Source organism: Mixophyes fleayi, chromosome 7 (genome assembly GCF_038048845.1).
Source record: "Mixophyes fleayi isolate aMixFle1 chromosome 7, aMixFle1.hap1, whole genome shotgun sequence".
Lineage (NCBI taxonomy): Eukaryota > Metazoa > Chordata > Amphibia > Anura > Limnodynastidae > Mixophyes > Mixophyes fleayi.
In genome coordinates this window covers 109,774,452-109,792,487 of record NC_134408.1, presented here as the reverse complement: position 1 = coordinate 109,792,487, position 18,036 = coordinate 109,774,452, and the positions used below count along the sequence as shown (strand labels likewise).

The 18,036-nt window shown below is 41.8% G+C and overlaps 1 protein-coding gene across 2 annotated transcripts in view; it reads right to left on the bottom strand.

The window, feature by feature from the left end:
* Positions 1 to 7,919, bottom strand: part of SPAG16 (sperm associated antigen 16) — a 696,430-nt gene extending 688,511 nt beyond the window's left edge. For both annotated transcript variants that reach the window (XM_075180327.1, XM_075180328.1), the window contains exon 1: positions 7,817 to 7,919. In XM_075180327.1, the coding sequence (XP_075036428.1) occupies positions 7,817 to 7,850 (34 nt within the window). In that variant the 5' untranslated portion in view covers positions 7,851 to 7,919. The remainder of the gene's footprint in view (positions 1 to 7,816) is intronic.
* Positions 7,920 to 18,036: the final 10,117 nt, after the last annotated feature.

The window sequence follows — 18,036 nt, the reverse complement described above, 5'->3', positions numbered from 1 at the left end:
CCTCCCACAGACCAAAAACATACTGGTAGGTTAATTGGCTGCTGTTAAATTGCCCTTAGTATCCTTCTTGGTCTGTGTGTCTATGTTAGAGGATTTAGATTTTAAGCTCCAATGGGGCAGGGACTGATGTGAATGAGTTCTCTGTACAGCGCTGCGGAATTAGTGGTGCTATATAGATAAATAGATGATAACGATGTCATTTACATGCCCATCAGACATCCCCCACGTGCTTCTTATTCTTCCTGCACAGTTCTTACACTTTTCCCACCGCAGAGGAAGGAGGGAGAGCACGCTGCACACCTTCCTCCTCACCTGGTATGCTTGCACTGCGTGACCTCGCTGCCTTGTACAGAGCAAGTCACGTGACACAGAAGTCAAGCTGCTCCTGGTAAGACTCATTCTTTACAACGAAGCATAGAATGAGAGAGATGGGGGCTACAGGTGGAGGCTCTGTGGGCCGCCAGCTGTCCTCCACTAACCTATAGCATGGTAGAGAGTGAGCAAAAAAAATTACCTTTACAAAAATATGATGGCACAAATGTGGCAAGGGTACATTACAAAGGCACTGAACCCAACTCATAGGAGACCATGGGGCAGATTTAATTATAAAAAAGATAAAAATTAAAAAAAAAAAAAAAAAAAAATTAAAACATAAATTGCTGCGTAGTGTCCCGGAACAGAAGCAAAACATTATGTGGTGATTTTTTTAAATGAAATATCCACTACCGTTTGCTCACTCCCCATAGAGACACAAGCAAAAGTGAACGTTACTTTTTACCATAATGCCTGTAAAAAACGCGCACCCACGATGTTCTTAGGAACTTAGCGAACAATTGAATCTGCCCCCATATGTATAGAAGTGGAAGAAGCATTTAACTACACTCACACTACTGAAATCAGGCCACTTTCTAAGCTTAGTTTCTGGGCAAGAAGGTGCTTATCAAAGAAGCTACTGCGAAGCCAACGGTGATAATGAACATGGGCTAACACTCTCCAAGGAATTCCACATGTTTGTCTGTTAGGTAGTATAGATGTATTTCTCCACAACACCTACTTTGGGAAAACTCTTCAGAGCTACCCCACTGTTGCTTACTCTTACCTCAGGCAGTTTCACTATGTCTTTTTGCTGGTAACAGTTGAGTGCTGGGGGATTTTGTAAATACAATAGTTTTTTTCTGTTTCTTAACCATGCTCTTTCTAGCACTTTTTGTTACTTATAAATTTATTAAACAATTTGTCCTTTATATTATCATCAGAGAGGGTACTTGTAGGAGGTTTACATCCACCATTTGGTAAAGTCTCTCAGAGCCACTCAATAGTTACCAACAGGTCACATTTTCAGGATTCCTGTCTGGAGAAACCCACTCAGAAAAATAGATTAATCTATGTGTGCATGATTAAAGAAATCCTGAAAACATTAACTACTGGCAGCTCTTGAGGATGATCTGCTTTAGTGCCTTATAGAAGTTTTAGGTTATTTCAATCTAACAATAAAATAAGACCCCATGTTATTATTTACATTGTTTACAGTTAGGGCCATTCTATCAGCTTAAGTGATGGACGGCTTACCATACATATGGAATGGAGACTCGCGGCTATTACTTACTAGTTTAGCTTTTGCTGGTGGGAGTCTTGTGCTGGGGGATTCTGTATATATTGCTTCCATTTTACAATTAACCCTACTCTTGTTGCTTTTATATTTTTAGATGAAGTTAATGGAGGTAGGAGGTAGGATTTTATTTCCACCGTCATAGTGTATCATGGTTCACATAGTTCCTTTATGTAGTACAGTTCCTACTTCCATCCTCACCTACACTTGGAACACCAGAGAGTGCAATTTCGGACCTGACTGGTGTCCCTCAGAGCAGACCAATTGCACTCCCACTACTAGACTCACTGACACAACAGCATAGCAACCTTCTACCCAAACGGCATTCAAGATCCCCTAATTCTCACCTGTCCTCAGCATTACTAGCCTCATGGAGTTCCAGAGCAACCTTCTCGAGACTTAAACACTTTCAAGCAATGTCAGCAGGGCCGGTGCTAGAGTCCTCGGCGCCCTAGGCACAATTTCAAAAACCTGCCCCCCCCCCTTCCCCAGGCACAATTTCAAAATCCGCCCCCCCCCCCCAGTCTTTCCGTACCTTAAACTTGGCTCCATAAAGCCGCTCCGCTCTGCCGGGTCCCGTCCCTCACTGTCACTGTCGGGCCGTGATGATGATGTCACGCCCAACAGTCAGTGAGGGGAGGGGGAATGGAGGAGACGGAGGGACGGTGCACCCTATCAGCTGTTGGAGGGGAGGGGGATGGTGGTGATCCACAGCCCCTCCCCCCTCCCTGTGGATCTATCTGAAGCTGTGCGGCGGCCGTGGAAGGTATGCTCAGCGGTCGCCGCACAGTATTAAAGTACAATACTATCTACATTTTACTTCTGTGGCGCCCACCAGAGCCTGGCGCCCTAGGCAACTGCCTAACGTTGCCTAATGGGAGCGCCGGGCCTGAATGTCAGTATCACAAACACCTAGTCTCGACCTCTCACAGCAGTCAGGTTCACTTGGCTTCACACAATCAGGTTAGATTTGAATGGATAGAGGATTTAACATGACTTGTTACTTGACTACAGCTCACTCTTTACACAGACAAAAAGAATCTTTATGAAAAGCTCACAAGAAAGAAGCTCTGGTTAAAAAAAACAAGAACATCTCCTTGCATGCAGAGTCTGCAAAACACAATCTAGAAGATACTGAAGAGACGTGGCGGAAAGTCTTGTGGTCTGAGGAGTCTAAAGTGGAACATTTTGGCCTGAATGAGAGGTATGCATGGTACAAATAAAACACAGCCATGCAGCACCGTACTCATGGTGAAGTATTGCGACTGTAGCATCAGGCTACGGTGCTGATGTACAGCTGCATGTACCGACAATCTTGTCAGGATCAATGGGAAGAAGAATGGTGCACATTATAAAAAATGCTAGACAAGGCGATCTGCAAAAAGCTAAAAGCTGAACCTGGGAAGAAAGTCTGTCTGAACAGGACAATTATCTTAAACTAAAAGAGCAACACTGCAATGTCTTACGATAAAGAAAAAGGATGCGCCTTAAGCTGGGTACACACTACACTGTTTTCATCCAATAATCGTCTCAAACAGCCGACATACGACCGCTCGTTCAAAAGTCGGGTCTGTGTGTGCAGTGACACGATGGTCGAAAGTCTGCCCAAATGGACGATTATCGCCTCATTTGGTTGGTCGAACCGTTTAATATTTTCGGTCCAATCTTGTTTTCGCTGTGTAGTGTGTATAAACTTCCGACCGATCCACAACAGTGAGTACAAAATTACAGTCATTGCCCACGACAACATGGCTGTAAAAATTTGCTAAAGGGACGTCCGCTCTTCCCTATATCGTCCTAAACAAGGCTAGTGTGTATGCAGTCCATGGACCGAGCGATCGGATCATCGATCGCATGTAAAATCGCTCTGCATAAAAAGTTGGTCGAAATTTCTGTAGTGTGTACCCAGCTTTAGTGGCCCAGTCACAGTCCTGACCTTAATCCTAGTTAAAAAAAAAAAAACTGTGGCAAGACCTCAAACTTGCTGTCCATCGCTGCTCCCCAACTCCAAAAAACTTGATCAAGCCTCAGCAATTTTGCACAAGGTTCCAATTTAATACAGTTTTATTGAAAAAAAAAAAAAAAAAAAAAAGACTACTGACTGTAATAGCTGCCAAAGTTGGTTCAACTAGGTACTGACCACAGAGCATGAACACTTAATAAATTATGTTTTTTGTTTGTTTGTTTTTTTAATTACTTTATATTTTACTATTATCCATCTCTTCTTGGTGCACTGTGAAGAATGTGTGACTCACAAATAAAAAAATTCTAGAAAACAAAAATGTAAAATAATAAAAGATGGGAATTGAATGCTTTATCCAGGCATTGTGCATTTAATTTTACATTATGTGCAAAAATAAATATGCATTATAAGCTTTTTCATTCTTTAAAGTTCAATCGAACAATAAAAATATTATCTATTGAAACCTTGCACTTGAAAAGTAATAAACCATTTGGGGAGATGAAAAAAAAAAGCACTAAATACAGTCGCACAACCCACGCAAATGTATAATTACTTAATTTTCAATTTAATAATCTCCATGCTCAGATAGGATCATTTAAATGCTAGCAAGTGGGCAACAAATACACTTATTGCCTGAAACTGCTAAGTGAGCGAATGCTGTCTAGCACCTGTGCTTTACACGATGCAGATGGCAGAATTGTTGCTTATCTCTAGAATGCAGTAAATAGAGTAATAACATGTTCAAAATGTATAACTGAAGATTTTTAAGAGCCTATACTATAATCAGAATTCATTTTGTAATTATAACTGTTCTATGAAGCATAATCTTACAGTGCATTTATGATTGTAGTGGGTAATGCTGTATATCCTTCACATATGTAGCTGCATAGTGTCTATTGATGCCTGCTTAGATTTCCTGGTTAAACTCAATGCTCATTGAGAAAACTGCTTCCAATTGCTCCCACACTGAGTCAATCATATAGATTTGCATTGGAACATTTGGCATAGTACTCAAGGGAAACAGTCCTGTCCTGTTGTCCAAAAACATGAACCATAATTACTTTTAAATTTATGAAAAGGTCTATGCAATTCATAAAATAGTCAAGTCACGTGTGGCATGTAACAATGCCTGGAACATTTTCCATTTGTGTTAGAAGCTCTAGAAGTGAGCTACTCACTGTGCATTTGTATTCCACTGTTGGTAACTACATACAGGAGTAACATTTACATCATAAGAGATATTCTATTTTAAATGCTGCAACATTAAAGCCAGTGGAATGACAGCTCTCAGATTTACAATGAAGTTCGCAATTACCAAGAAAGATAATGTTCTACTAGCAAATTGGACAGGTGTCACACAAGGTGTTAGTAAATTCATATTTCATTATGTTATTGGTTTCTTGATTTTGACATTTATGATGCCAGAACAATATATTGCAATAGGATTACATTAGTCTTGAAGGCTGAAATCAATAAATAAAGCTACATAAAACACATCCTTACTGTAGGTAAAGTGATACATATTATGTCAAGAAATTCTCAATACACTTTTTAAGGTACTCATGTTGCTGTATATTGTACAAATGAGATTCCTAATCTATATTTTTAGATTCATCTTGCAATCATTTTATAGTAAAATGATGTTAGCTTATTGAATTCCCCCATACATGCAAGTTGACAAATCCTTGTTATATATGTCATATTGATATACAGTATGTGTTCAACTAATGCCATCTACTTATTGTCTATGTGTTATCAAGTCATACCAGCCAACAATCACAATTCTAAGCCATTTACTTCTGGAATTAACCTTGTTTAGGTTTAGGACAGCGTAGATATGGCCCAGAATAGAACAGTGCTTTCTTTTGTTACATAAATGGGCAAATTTGTTCAGTTAGGACTAGACAATTATTTGTTCAGCTAGTTGCTGTTATGCCCATATATTGATATTGCTCCCCCTACTTTATTACCTCCAAAAAAAATAAGTTTTGAAAAACCACATTCAACATAATTTTAACCATGTTGTTTATTATAAGCTTTAATCTATTGTGGTTACTTTAGTTTGGTAAAGTATGCTTGTAAAGAATTGTTGTTCCCTAACTTTTGGAAGTAATTTGCATTGAGGTCACTGGATGTATTCCCTGGTCACTTTAAAAGATCATGCTGGTTACAGACCCTCTAACGTGACCACTTTGACCAAAGACCAGTGTAGGGGTACTAGCCACCCTAAGTTAAGCTTAACCCAACATCCCCTCACCATACCGCCGGTGATGTATTGTTTGCGACCCAACTTCGCACACTTCCATTTAGCCTGGAAATTTACTAACACTGGGGTGTACGGCTCTCTCTTCATACCTCCCAACTGTCCCTGTAGTAAGGACAAAGTCCTAACTGCATGAAACAGTATACCAAGATTAGGACAGTTGGGAGGTAGAATATATTTATCAGTGTGTGTGTATGTACGTACGTATGCATGTATGTGTGCAATGCCTACCCCTGTGGTGTCCTTGTATTACACCTATACTCCCCAATAATTCATTCCTCCCATACCACCCTCCCAATTTATTTGTCAACTGCAGTCTTCTTGCTTTTAACATATTTCTTCCCCACCTTCCTCCGCTGTAATTCATGTTTCCCTCCTCTCATGTAAAATATTTTCCCTTCCTTTACTCGAACCCCAACTACCCACCATGTATGTCATTCACCTGGACATAGATAAAGCAGGAACATACAGGATTGACAAAATAAATGCAGAATGAAAATAAAAAGGGTAGGGAGGGCACTGCTCATGAGATAGCTTACAATCTAATCAATAAAACACCCTTCATTTATTCAACACCAGTTAATTTACTACAGGTAATGGCAGTAGCAAATTTAGTAGGAAACTCAAGAGCAGAGCTAAGGTGTAATACAAAATTACCAGGCCTCACAGCAAAATTGGAGGGGGCAATAATAAAGGTCATCAGCGCTGTAGTCCTGGAACTGAAAGCCCAACATGTAGTTCTGAAACTTTCACTGTGTATGCACAAGGGAGAGATGGCCTAATAAGGGGGGTGGACATGTATTGCTGTGCTAACCTTCACCTCAAGTCCTCTGAGCAGAGCATTTCATACTGAAGGGGGTCCTGTTAGAGTATCTGGGCCAGCACATATGATTGGCTGATCCTTGCATTCTACATTATTTTGTCCACCCATGTACTACATAAACAAAATAGTGAATTGAACTACATCCAACAAGTGCATAATCAAGCATGAAAAGCGAGATTGGGCCCAACCTTTCTGCAATCTCAGCAGGGTTGTTCCATTTAGGATTATACAACACCAAATATTACTGGTTTATTATTACCAAATCAGGTCAAGCTTTTAGTGGTTTAATTTGTCATCAGGACTAGCAAACCACTGAAAACTTGGCATGATGATTTTGTAACAATAAAAAAATATTTTCCTTAACATCTGGAGTGCAGTATCTTCATCTGTAGATTGTCTTAAGCATTTCCGGCACCTGCTTGCCTGAGCAACCAACAAACACTCTACACATCGGAGGAAGCACCACCGAAGTAGGGGGTGCTGCACCTATGGGGCCCAGGCCACTGCTTTGCTCTTCAAATTGTCTGGCACATGTGTAGTGAAGCTCTGTTTTGAATTTCAGTTCCAGAGTAAATGACTGGCAAAGATGGGCTGGAATCACAACTACCAAAATTTGGATGGATCGTTGCTCCCCTGGTTCTACATATAGGATTGTACCTAGCTCATTTAACTCTGTTTTTTTTTGCCATCAACTAAATAATTCAGCCCAGGTAGCTGCACCAGTTAATTAAGTATGCTCATCTGCAGAGAACGTTGTACTAAATGTAATGTGGTGGAGGGACTGCATGTTAAATACACGTTGCACTCCAATTAGTTCTCATGAATCAGATGACATTATGCAAACTTGGCTCTATGACTGCAGTGGAGCAGTGCATGATGCTACATGTGTATTTCATATGTCAGACCGTGAAACTCCCCCAATACACCGATTGCTTACCTATGCAATAGTGAAAAATTATTATTATCGGTATTGAGAGATACTACTGTATGCATTGTCAGAGAGACCCTCGGTGAACAGCGCACACGTCTTGCAGTAATATCCCAATTCCAACCCGTCCCTTGCAGTCAACCCTCGCATCTCTGGATTACTAAATATCCCGGTAATGTCTGTTAGTCCCCCAACTGCAGTCATCGTCCCTGTCCCACAAAATAGGATACGCTCCAGATAGTAGTTGTCTCTTTCTCCCTCCATTGCTGCAGGTTTTCGAGTTGTTGCAATTGGAGTCTGTGTTGCTAAGTAACCACAGCCGGTCGCAATAACCTCGCGAGATTGGCCAACATCCCGCGAGAATTACTGTACAGCCAGGTACTATTCCGTAACGATGGCAACGGGCTAGCGTCTTCTCAGTGGAGTGCGGGTCTGCAGAGGTCACATGACAGTTGTGACTGTCTCACCATTAGGGAGGTGTAGGGAATTAGTTTAGTTTTCTCAATAAGACATCGTTATTATCATATATGTGTCCTACTTCCTAACGTTTTGGAATCCCCAGTAATAAGTGTAATGCATGTTGGATGGAGAGACATCCTCTTTTTTCATGACGTCCTTTTATGTACAGCCACTGAGTTTCGATTAAAATGAGACTGTTAATTAACTCCTCAACAACAGCAGTTTCTTGATCTATAGTATTTATTAACATATATTTTCTTTCATTTCATACTTAGCAACTATTGAAAAATAATTTCAGGGAAATTCACCAAGAAAAATGGCTGTGTGATGTTAAAGGGGGCATGTCCTACCCTGCCAAAGGGGGATATCTATCTCCACTCAGGGGCAGGGGGCATCTGCCTCCCGGGCCAGTACCATAGTGTGATATCTTGGGCTGGGTCACTGGGACACCTGCATTTTTTTCGTTTTAAAATAGGCTGCTGAGCAGGGGCGGATCTAGGAAATTGCTATACCCTGGGCGATTTAGGGGGGGCGATTTAGGCCCCGCCCCCTTTCCGACATCTAAGGCTGCCGGCGGCTGCACAGTATGTGCAGATCCGCTCGGCAGTGGCAGTGCGCTATCCCGCTGCTCCGATTGTGTTTAAAACACAATCAGAGCAGCCGGGCAGCACAAGGTCAGTGGCAAGGGGACCTGCACAGTGTGCAGCTGTCGGCAGCAAGCCCCTGCTAGGGGGAACGATTGCTCCGATTGCCCCCCCCCCCCCCTGGATCCGCCACTGCTGCTGAGTCATACTTGCCAACTCTCCCGGAAATTCGGGTCAGTCTCCCGGGCTCCCGCGAGAGCTGGCATTTCTCCCGCATACGGAATTTCCTTGTTAAAATGACGCGATTCACAGGGAATCACATTATTTTGGCCCTGCCCCCGTTACAAAACGTAATTTTACTTGTGGGGTGCGGGGCCAAAATGACTCGATTCGAGGTGCCCTACCCCTCCCGCCCATTAGTCACGCCCCTCTCCCGGACTTCGCCTACTGAAAATAAAATCTTGCCTCCTGGGCTGAAATTTGCCAGCCCTCCCCTGGCTCTACTCATGGGCATATCTAGTGTCACAAGGAACTGTAAGTGTAGCAGGGCTGAAGGGAAGATTTTTTTTATTTTTCTATAAATATTATGGCAATGCCGGCAATAACTAAGGAGCAGAGCAGTGTATTTACTGCATAATTGCATCTTGCCCACTTTGTTAGTGAAGTGGGTGAGGGCGGGGCTAATAGCATCCTGGCGGTGTAATTCACATGGCCACGCCCCCAGAACGTGGCAGGTTTGGAGATCTTTGGAGGTTTGGAGATCTCCCCGATGGAAAGTATGAATTACTGCCGCACTGATTGATATATAATAAGGTCTCCCATGCAGAAGCATGGGGACCCAATCACTAGTTATAACAGCTGGGAATAAATAGAGCAAAGCAAATAAAATCCCCATTGCTGCGGCAAATGTTTTATTGCCTTGATAAGACTTGATAAATTAACCCTAAGTTATTCAACTATAGAATATCCTTATAAAACAAATACAGTCTAATAAAGTATTTAAATAAATAAATATTTTGGAGAACAATGCAAATGCACTTTTAATAAAAGCCTCTCTTTAGGTAGAATCTGCAACTATGATCAAAAGCTGTATTTTTTTTTCTTACATTGAACCCAGTAAGCCTTTCAAATTCAAATAAAAAAAATAAATAAATTCTGGTTGGTTTGCCTAATAGACCATTTAATATCACCAGCTATATAATAAATAATGCACACATAAAAACTCTTACTCTGCTCTCTCCACTTATTCACCCTTTACTTTATTTCTCCACTGTTGTGTTATTCTTTTTAACCCTCACTAGAACTCCCCATGTTGTCCTATTTTTTACTCCTTTCATTTTTTGGGGGGGAATAAATGGTTTTTATTTTAATTTCAAGAGTTTAACAAATGGGTAAGGGGGGCTAAAAACAGAAAAGTGGAGGGGATGTAGGGTGCATGTATTGATTTAAAAGAAAAGCTTCATATTACAGTTTGGATGGATATTACTACTTTAATTCTTCTTTTATTATCCTATTAGCCTTCTGATCCCTCTACAGATTTCTCCTCAGTCCTCTTGTTATCTTGCCTCTCTTTATGTATGACTGTCTCCAATCTTTCTACACTCTCCATTGCCCCCTATTGCTTGATTTTCTTCTCTCCTTGTTTTCCCCATTCACTGCTTCTATGCCCCATTATTCTCCCTGGTCTGTCTCTTCCCTGCCTGTCACTCTTTTTCAGAGTCATTTTCTTACCCGCTGCTCCGTTTCAGCTCTTCTTCAGTCACGCTTTCATCTCAAACTCTCCTGTCAGCCAATCAGCTCTTTTGGCTGAGGAAAGTGGCTTGTCCGGAGCCTCTTGGGGTCAGGTGAGAAGTCTTGGTCTCTCAGACGCGCTGAGGCAGTCTAAGTAGTAGATTGCACAGTGATGACAAGCGTGTCATCACGCCACAGGGGGTGGATCTTCTACCCATTTTTTATTTGGGCGACAATCAGGGAGATTGGAAGACTCTCCTGGAACAATGGAAGACTGTGTGCTATTTCAGTAGTCTCTGGGACATTCCAGGAGAGTCGACAAATATTTTTTTTATTTTAATGGTTGCTATTTCCACCAGAAGCAAAGTATGACAGTGGGGTGATTTTCTCCCTGTTATATCAGAACCTCCAACCTGCCCTTTCAACCGGTACAAATTGCTCTACTTTCCCACTTAAGCTACTATTGCAATTACGTGGACTGTTGTCCTTATATTGATGATTAAAATCCACCCTTGCCATCAATAAATGAACCCAGCCCTGGTGACTGCAATAGTAGCTTAAGTGGGAAGTTCAGGAGCAGATCAATTCGTATTGGGGTGTATAAATATTTTCATACTTGTAAATAATACGGGCAACAACTGAAACATGGATTGTGGCCACCTGTCAATACAGGGAGTTGGTTATCCCGAGATATTGGGGAGCTATTACTGCTGACTGAATGCTCCCTCCCTCTCCAAGGGTTGCAACACTGCCTACTAACTGATTAAGGGCTGTTTAAGAACATCACTGATGCAGAACTGTTCCTCCATGTCATGTGCGGAAGCTCCCCTACTCAGGCTATCATGATAGTTTGGTGGAGTCCAGGTTTCAAGCAGCGCCCATATAATTAACAATTACTGAACTGAGTGATATCAACAGAATACTACAATACAATGTCCTAAAAAAAGATATACAACTTTCTAGTGTATTACCACTTTAATAAAAAAATATATTGTAAAACATAGGTTAAAAAACATAAACACATAAAATCCCTTATTCTAAGGGGAGGGGGGTACCCATACCAGAAATCTAGATTTCACAGGCATCTGTAAAGATGTAACAACCAATCTTCCTCCCATTCGTGAATCTGGCTGAAATCCAGGTGCAAAAGAAATATGCCAACGCGTTTCCACTCCTTACTAGGAGTAGAATAACCACTTATTAAAGTGATAATACACTAGAAAGTTTTATATCCTTTTACCATATATCCATTATGGTGAGAGCGGAGTCTCTATCCCTATTGATGTTCATTTTGGAGCAGAGTACGAGTTTGTGACATTATACAATGCAAGTATTCAAGAATTAATTTTGTAAGCACATATGTTGAAAGAATAGCAGTGTGCACAAACACGGGGTTGAAGAGTGTACCTATTTATCACGTAATACCTATTCTTCCTTGGGAACTTTTAGGCCTAATGTTTGTTGTTAAGGACAATTATTTGTATATATTTACTACACCATATTAGGTCTTTTTTTGAGGTTAGTAAAATGCTCTATCAGCGTAGCAGTAAGAGATGGCTCTTACAATATGTACACCTGATGGTATCTGGCACCAGAATTATTTCACCTTATCTACCCCCAAACAGCAAATTTGTGCTGTAGGAAATGTGGACAGAGAGGCAGCATATTTGGTGGTCTCATCCGCTCATAACATCTTTCTGGAATGCCATTTCTACACTAACTTCTTGTGTAACAGTGCTAAATCTCAATCTTACCTTCTCCAACTTCCTAATGTGCATCCCTATACCTCACCCTGATACATATAACCATAAACTTATAATGCACATGTGCTGCCAAGCTCCAAATAGCATGTAGCTAGAGAAAGACTGACCCCCCTCTCAACAAGAAGTAATTAACCGTATTTGGTTCATATCAAGTATACATCAATAGCTTGCAGAACAATACAATATAAAAAAATCCACAAAGTCTGGGACCCATGTATGATTACCATAGTACCCCAATCCCGGACAAGAAATAAGCAGGATTGACATTTTATAGGCCACCCTTTACGCCCCTAACCCCGTGGCTCATCTCTCTCATCCTTCCCACCCAGCCTCTCTCCCTACATCAACACTAGAACATACTTACCAACCTTTGGTAAATTAATTCCAGAAGATCCTAGGCAGGGGGCGTGGTTGGAGGGAGGGGCGGGGCCGGTAATGTGCATAATTTTCACTCCGCCCCCTGCGACAAAATGCCGTTTTGTTGCGGGGCCAAAATGACGCGATTCACCGCAAATCGCCTCATTTTGAGGAGCAAGATGCCATATGTGGGATATTTGCCTGCTCTCCCGGGAGACCTACACGAATTTCGGGAGTCTCCAGGACATTTCGGGAGAGTTGGCAAGTATGCACTAGAACCACACAAGAAGCACACTGAATGCTATGTTTGATTTATTCCATGTGACTTTTTATTAAGTTGTTAAAACTCCAAGTAAATGTTAATATTTCTGCTTTGTAATTTCCTGATGTTTTGGTACTTGTAACCTCCTGAGATAATAATTCTGTATTTCTTGTATATTGTTAAAACATTAAAGATATTATAAACAAAAGACAGGGGTAAACATGCTCAAGTGGAATAAATATAGATACAAAGGGGAAAAGAGGGGAATGTTGGGTTAAAAAAAATATGCCTCCTCCCTCCCACTGAAGACATTGGACTGCACTGACAAATATGCTATATGTCACACATGTAGTCCACTCATAAATTCATTATACACATCAGATCCATTTTTTGTCTTACCTATACATAGTGGCCCTGATTTATTAAGGAAAGTAAAGCACAAAAAAAAGAGTAACTTTGCACCTTGACAAAACCATGTTGCATTGGAGGGGGAGGTAAATTTAAAATGTGGGGACAGATTTCTAATTGGAGTACAGCATGTCGTAGATCAACTTTAAATTTAAGTCTAAACATAAAGCTATCGAGTATTTGTGTGCTACATGAGAAAAACAGCCAGCATTTTCCTTATGTGTAAAATAGTAAACTCATTTGCATTCCTTGCATTGCAACATGGTTTTGCCAAGGTTCGAATTTATTCATTTTTTGCTTTACTTTCCTTAATGCATCAGGCCCAATGTCTGAAATGTGGATAAATCAGGGTAATCTGGAACACCTTAGATGAACCAGACAGCTACAGATAATGCTAAGTATAATAGATTCTGGAGGTCTTGTCATTGTGGTTTTCACCTCAGGACAAATGTCAGTTACATCTGGATAGCCCTAGATTAGCAAGGAACCTTGAAATATTAATGTATATAAGCGGCTATAAATGTACTACATGAATGTCTAAGGGCAATCGTGTTTCGGTGCCTTTCAAAATCCTAGAATGTAGTGAATTCTATAAGGACTGAAAAATGCATTCATACTACATTTCAAATGAGGGTGTGACTGACCCCTTACGGGCAGATTGCTACTGGGAGGTATGACTAATGTTCTAAGCAAGAACAATTTTTTTTCAGTGATAGAGTGTTTTGGTTTTTCTTTAATACCATCTAAGCAGATATAACATGTTTTAGTATCATACTTTGTCTAATGCAATTTTACTGCATTTGGACTCTTACCTGGCTATTTTGAGTTGCATTTATTTTAAGATAGGAAGATACATGCATTACATTATTAGAATTTTGCTCCTTAATATAATGAATAATAAAATAAGCTAATTCATTAATTTTGACCCCTTAATCAATAGTGATTCCCCCCTTAATTCACAAGTCAGTGGTGCCTCCTCTTATGAATGGGCAGATAGCTCAAGCAGCATCCAATGTGAGCAATCGCTTCTCGCAATCACCTCTCGCAATAACCTCTCCCTTTCTGGCATTTTTTCTGGCGGTTTGTCAGACCACAAGTTAATAAATCTGACAGTTTGCATTCTTATCATGTTAATCGGGGTGGTGATGTGTAATGTGGTACTTGAGAAAATAGCGGATTTCAGGTGCATTTCAAGTGCTTTGGCCTTTAGTAATTTAGTAAATGTTGGTTTTGAGACCGCTTAAAAATCTGGCTAAAACAGTTGGTTTTACAAAACCACCCTGTAGTAAATCTAGCCCAGCGTTTCTTACAGGGCAGTTCGAAATCCTGGAATGAAAGTGTCTTCTTTGTTATGTGTGAGGGGAAAAATTAGGTGCATTGAACATAGAAATGTATGGAGGGCCTGCATCAACTGCATATTTTGTTGTTTATAAATGACACATAACATTTCCATCCTTGTAGTTCTACAAAGCCATCATTCTCTGACAGCCATGGGTGTGCTGGCACATGTAGCACTACAAGTGTCAGCATTCTCTGACAGCCATGGGTGCGCTGGCACATGTAGCACTACAAGTGCCATCGTTCTCTGACAGCCATGGGTGCGCTGGCACATGTAGCACTACAAGTGCCTTCATTCTCTGACAGCCAGGGGTGTGCTGGCACATGTAGCACTACAAGTGCCTTCATTCTCTGACAGCCACGGGTGTGCTGGCACATGTAGCACTACAAGTGCCATCGTTCTCTGACAGCCATGGGTGCGCTGGCACATGTAGCACTATAAGTGCCATCGTTCTCTGACAGCCATGGGTGCGCTGGCACATGTAGCACTACAGGTGCCATCGTTCTCTGACAGCCAGGGGTGCGCTGGCACATGTAGCACTACAAGTGCTAGCATTCTCTGACAGCCACGGGTGTGCTGGCACATGTAGCACTACAAGTGCCATTGTTCTCTGACAGCCATGGGTGCGCTGGCACATGTAGCACTATAAGTGCCATCGTTCTCTGACAGCCATGGGTGCGCTGGCACATGTAGCACTACAGGTGCCATCGTTCTCTGACAGCCAGGGGTGCGCTGGCACATGTAGCACTACAAGTGCTAGCATTCTCTGACAGCCACGGGTGTGCTGGCACATGTAGCGCTATAAGTGCCATCGTTCTCTGACAGCCAGGGGTGCGCTGGCACATTTATACACTACAGGTGCCATCGTTCTCTGACAGCCAGGGGTGCGCTGGCACATGTAGCACTACAAGTGCTAGCATTCTCTGACAGCCACGGGTGTGCTGGCACATGTAGCACTATAAGTGCCATCGTTCTCTGACAGCCAGGGGTGCGCTGGCACATGTAGCACTACAAGTGCTAGCATTCTCTGACAGCCACGGGTACTCTGGCACATGTAGCACTACAAGTGCCATCGTTCTCTGACAGCCACGGGTGTGCTGGCACATGTAGCACTACAAGTGCCATCGTTCTCTGACAGCCAGGGGTGCGCTGGCACATGTAGCACTACAGGTGCCATCGTTCTCTGACAGCCACGGGTGTACTGGCACATGTAGCACTATAAGTGCCATCGTTCTCTGACAGCCATGGGTGCGCTGGCACATGTAGCACTACAAGTGCCATCGTTTTCTGACAGCCAGGGGTGTGCTGGCACATGTAGCACTACAAGTGCTAGCATTCTCTGACAGCCACGGGTGTGCTGGCACATGTAGCACTACAAGTGCCATCGTTCTCTGACAGCCATGGGTGCGCTGGCACATGTAGCACTACAAGTGCCATCTTTCTCTGACAGCCATGGGTGTGCTGGCACATGTAGCACTATAAGTGCCATCGTTCTCTGACAGCCAGGGGTGCGCTGGCACATGTAGCACTACAAGTGCCATCGTTCTCTGACAGCCAGGGGTGCGCTGGCACATGTAGCACTACAAGTGCTAGCATTCTCTGACAGCCACGGGTGTGCTGGCACATGTAGCACTATAAGTGCCATCGTTCTCTGACAGCCATGGGTGCGCTGGCACATGAGTGGCTTCTCTACTGTATGATGATACACTTATATCTTTATTCACTAGTTGTATTTAACATAGTATGTAGAGTCACATATATCTGAAGATACATGGAACTCTACAAACTCCAGAAAATGTGTAGTTTTATCGGACGTTACTTACCTCTGCGTTTTTTACGTAAATTGCGTCCCATTCATCAGGCCCTTTATGTGAAGATTTGTGGCATATAATATGACATATTTTTACTGACAGGCAAAATATATATATTTTTTTACTGATTGTCAGTAAATGTAATCACTTATGGTAACCATGGTGGCCATAGCCTCTTGTGCAGACCTATAAACCTAAGGGTGAACAAAGCATAATAGAACCCCGAATAAACTGTTTATAACTTTTATTTTTTCATGTTTTTATGTCTTCTGGGATCTTTCAGCTTTTTCTCTTTGTTGCCATCAGCTTTCCCTGGACTTTCTTCACCACTAGAGGGCCTCAGCATAACATGAATTTCCTATATGCAAAATTGTACGGTGGAATGGCGAGTACAATACATTTATAGGACATAAACCACAAAGGTCACACAAAGCATACTGGTCTGTAAAGGTAATTTACTAGCTACAAAGGGAAAACCTACATTTGTAATGTTCTATGGACAAGTGCATGGATTTAAGAGATGGCGGTATCTACAGGGGTGCAAACGTTTGAATCGGCAGATGTAAGCACTTGGACATATTAAGGGCTATTCTTGCTAAATGCAGATTAGGTGCAGAAGTTTTACAATGAAAGGCAGCAACAAGATTTAATTTTTTTAGGACAGGATTATTTAATGAGATAAAGTGGTGGAGAGGCCACAAGTACAGGGGCATTTCCTACCTTATGGGAGGGTGCACAGCCATTTACATCCAGCAAACTGACTTGATTGTTCTGTTACCTCTGAGGTACCGATGATCAGGTCTGTCGCCTATATTTTCAGATGTTGTGTCAGACATTTATACTTCTAGGTGCACTTTGAGCCATGTAAAAGAAATAATTTTCAAACAAAAGTGAAACATGTAATAAAGGCATTATTAGTCAGTTAAGCCACAAAAGAAGCTCAAAAGAGCACTACTGGAAGACATAACCAAACTGTATCACTGAGTAAAGGGGTGGTCCTAAAATGTTTAACTTATATATTTTTTTATGGTTTCCACAATGTACATTATCTGGAGCATCCGATAACCTGCAAAATAAGGTCATGAAGTGGACGTGCTCCTTGACGTGGTTGGCGGTAAAATAGGCGCACTTGTGTGTGTATTCAAGTGTGCCGTTTTTGTGGCACATAGATAACACTTACTGTAGTACATTGCTTACCTGGTGAATGACACTAACTGTAGTACATTGCTTACCTGGTGGATAACACTTACTGTAGTACATTGCTTCCATGGTGAATGACACCTACTGTGGTACATTGCTTCCACCGTGAATGACACTTACTGTAGTACATTGCTTCCACCGTGAATGAAACTTACTGTAGTACATTGCTTCCCTGGTGAATGACACCTACTGTGGTACATTGCTTCCATGGCGAATGACACTTACTGTAGTATATTGCTTCCATGGAGAATGACACTGTGGTACATTGCTTACCTGGTGAATGACACTTACTGTAGTACATTGCTTTCATGGTGAATGACACTTACTGTAGTACATTGGTTCCCTGGTGAATGACACTGTGGTACATTACTTCCCTGGTCAATGACACTTACGGTAGTACATTGCTTACCTGGTGAATGACACTTACTATAGTACATTGCTTCCATGGCGAATGACACTTACTGTAGTATATTGCTTCCATGGTGAATGACACTGTGGTACATTGCTTACCTGGTGAATGGCAATTACTGTGGTAT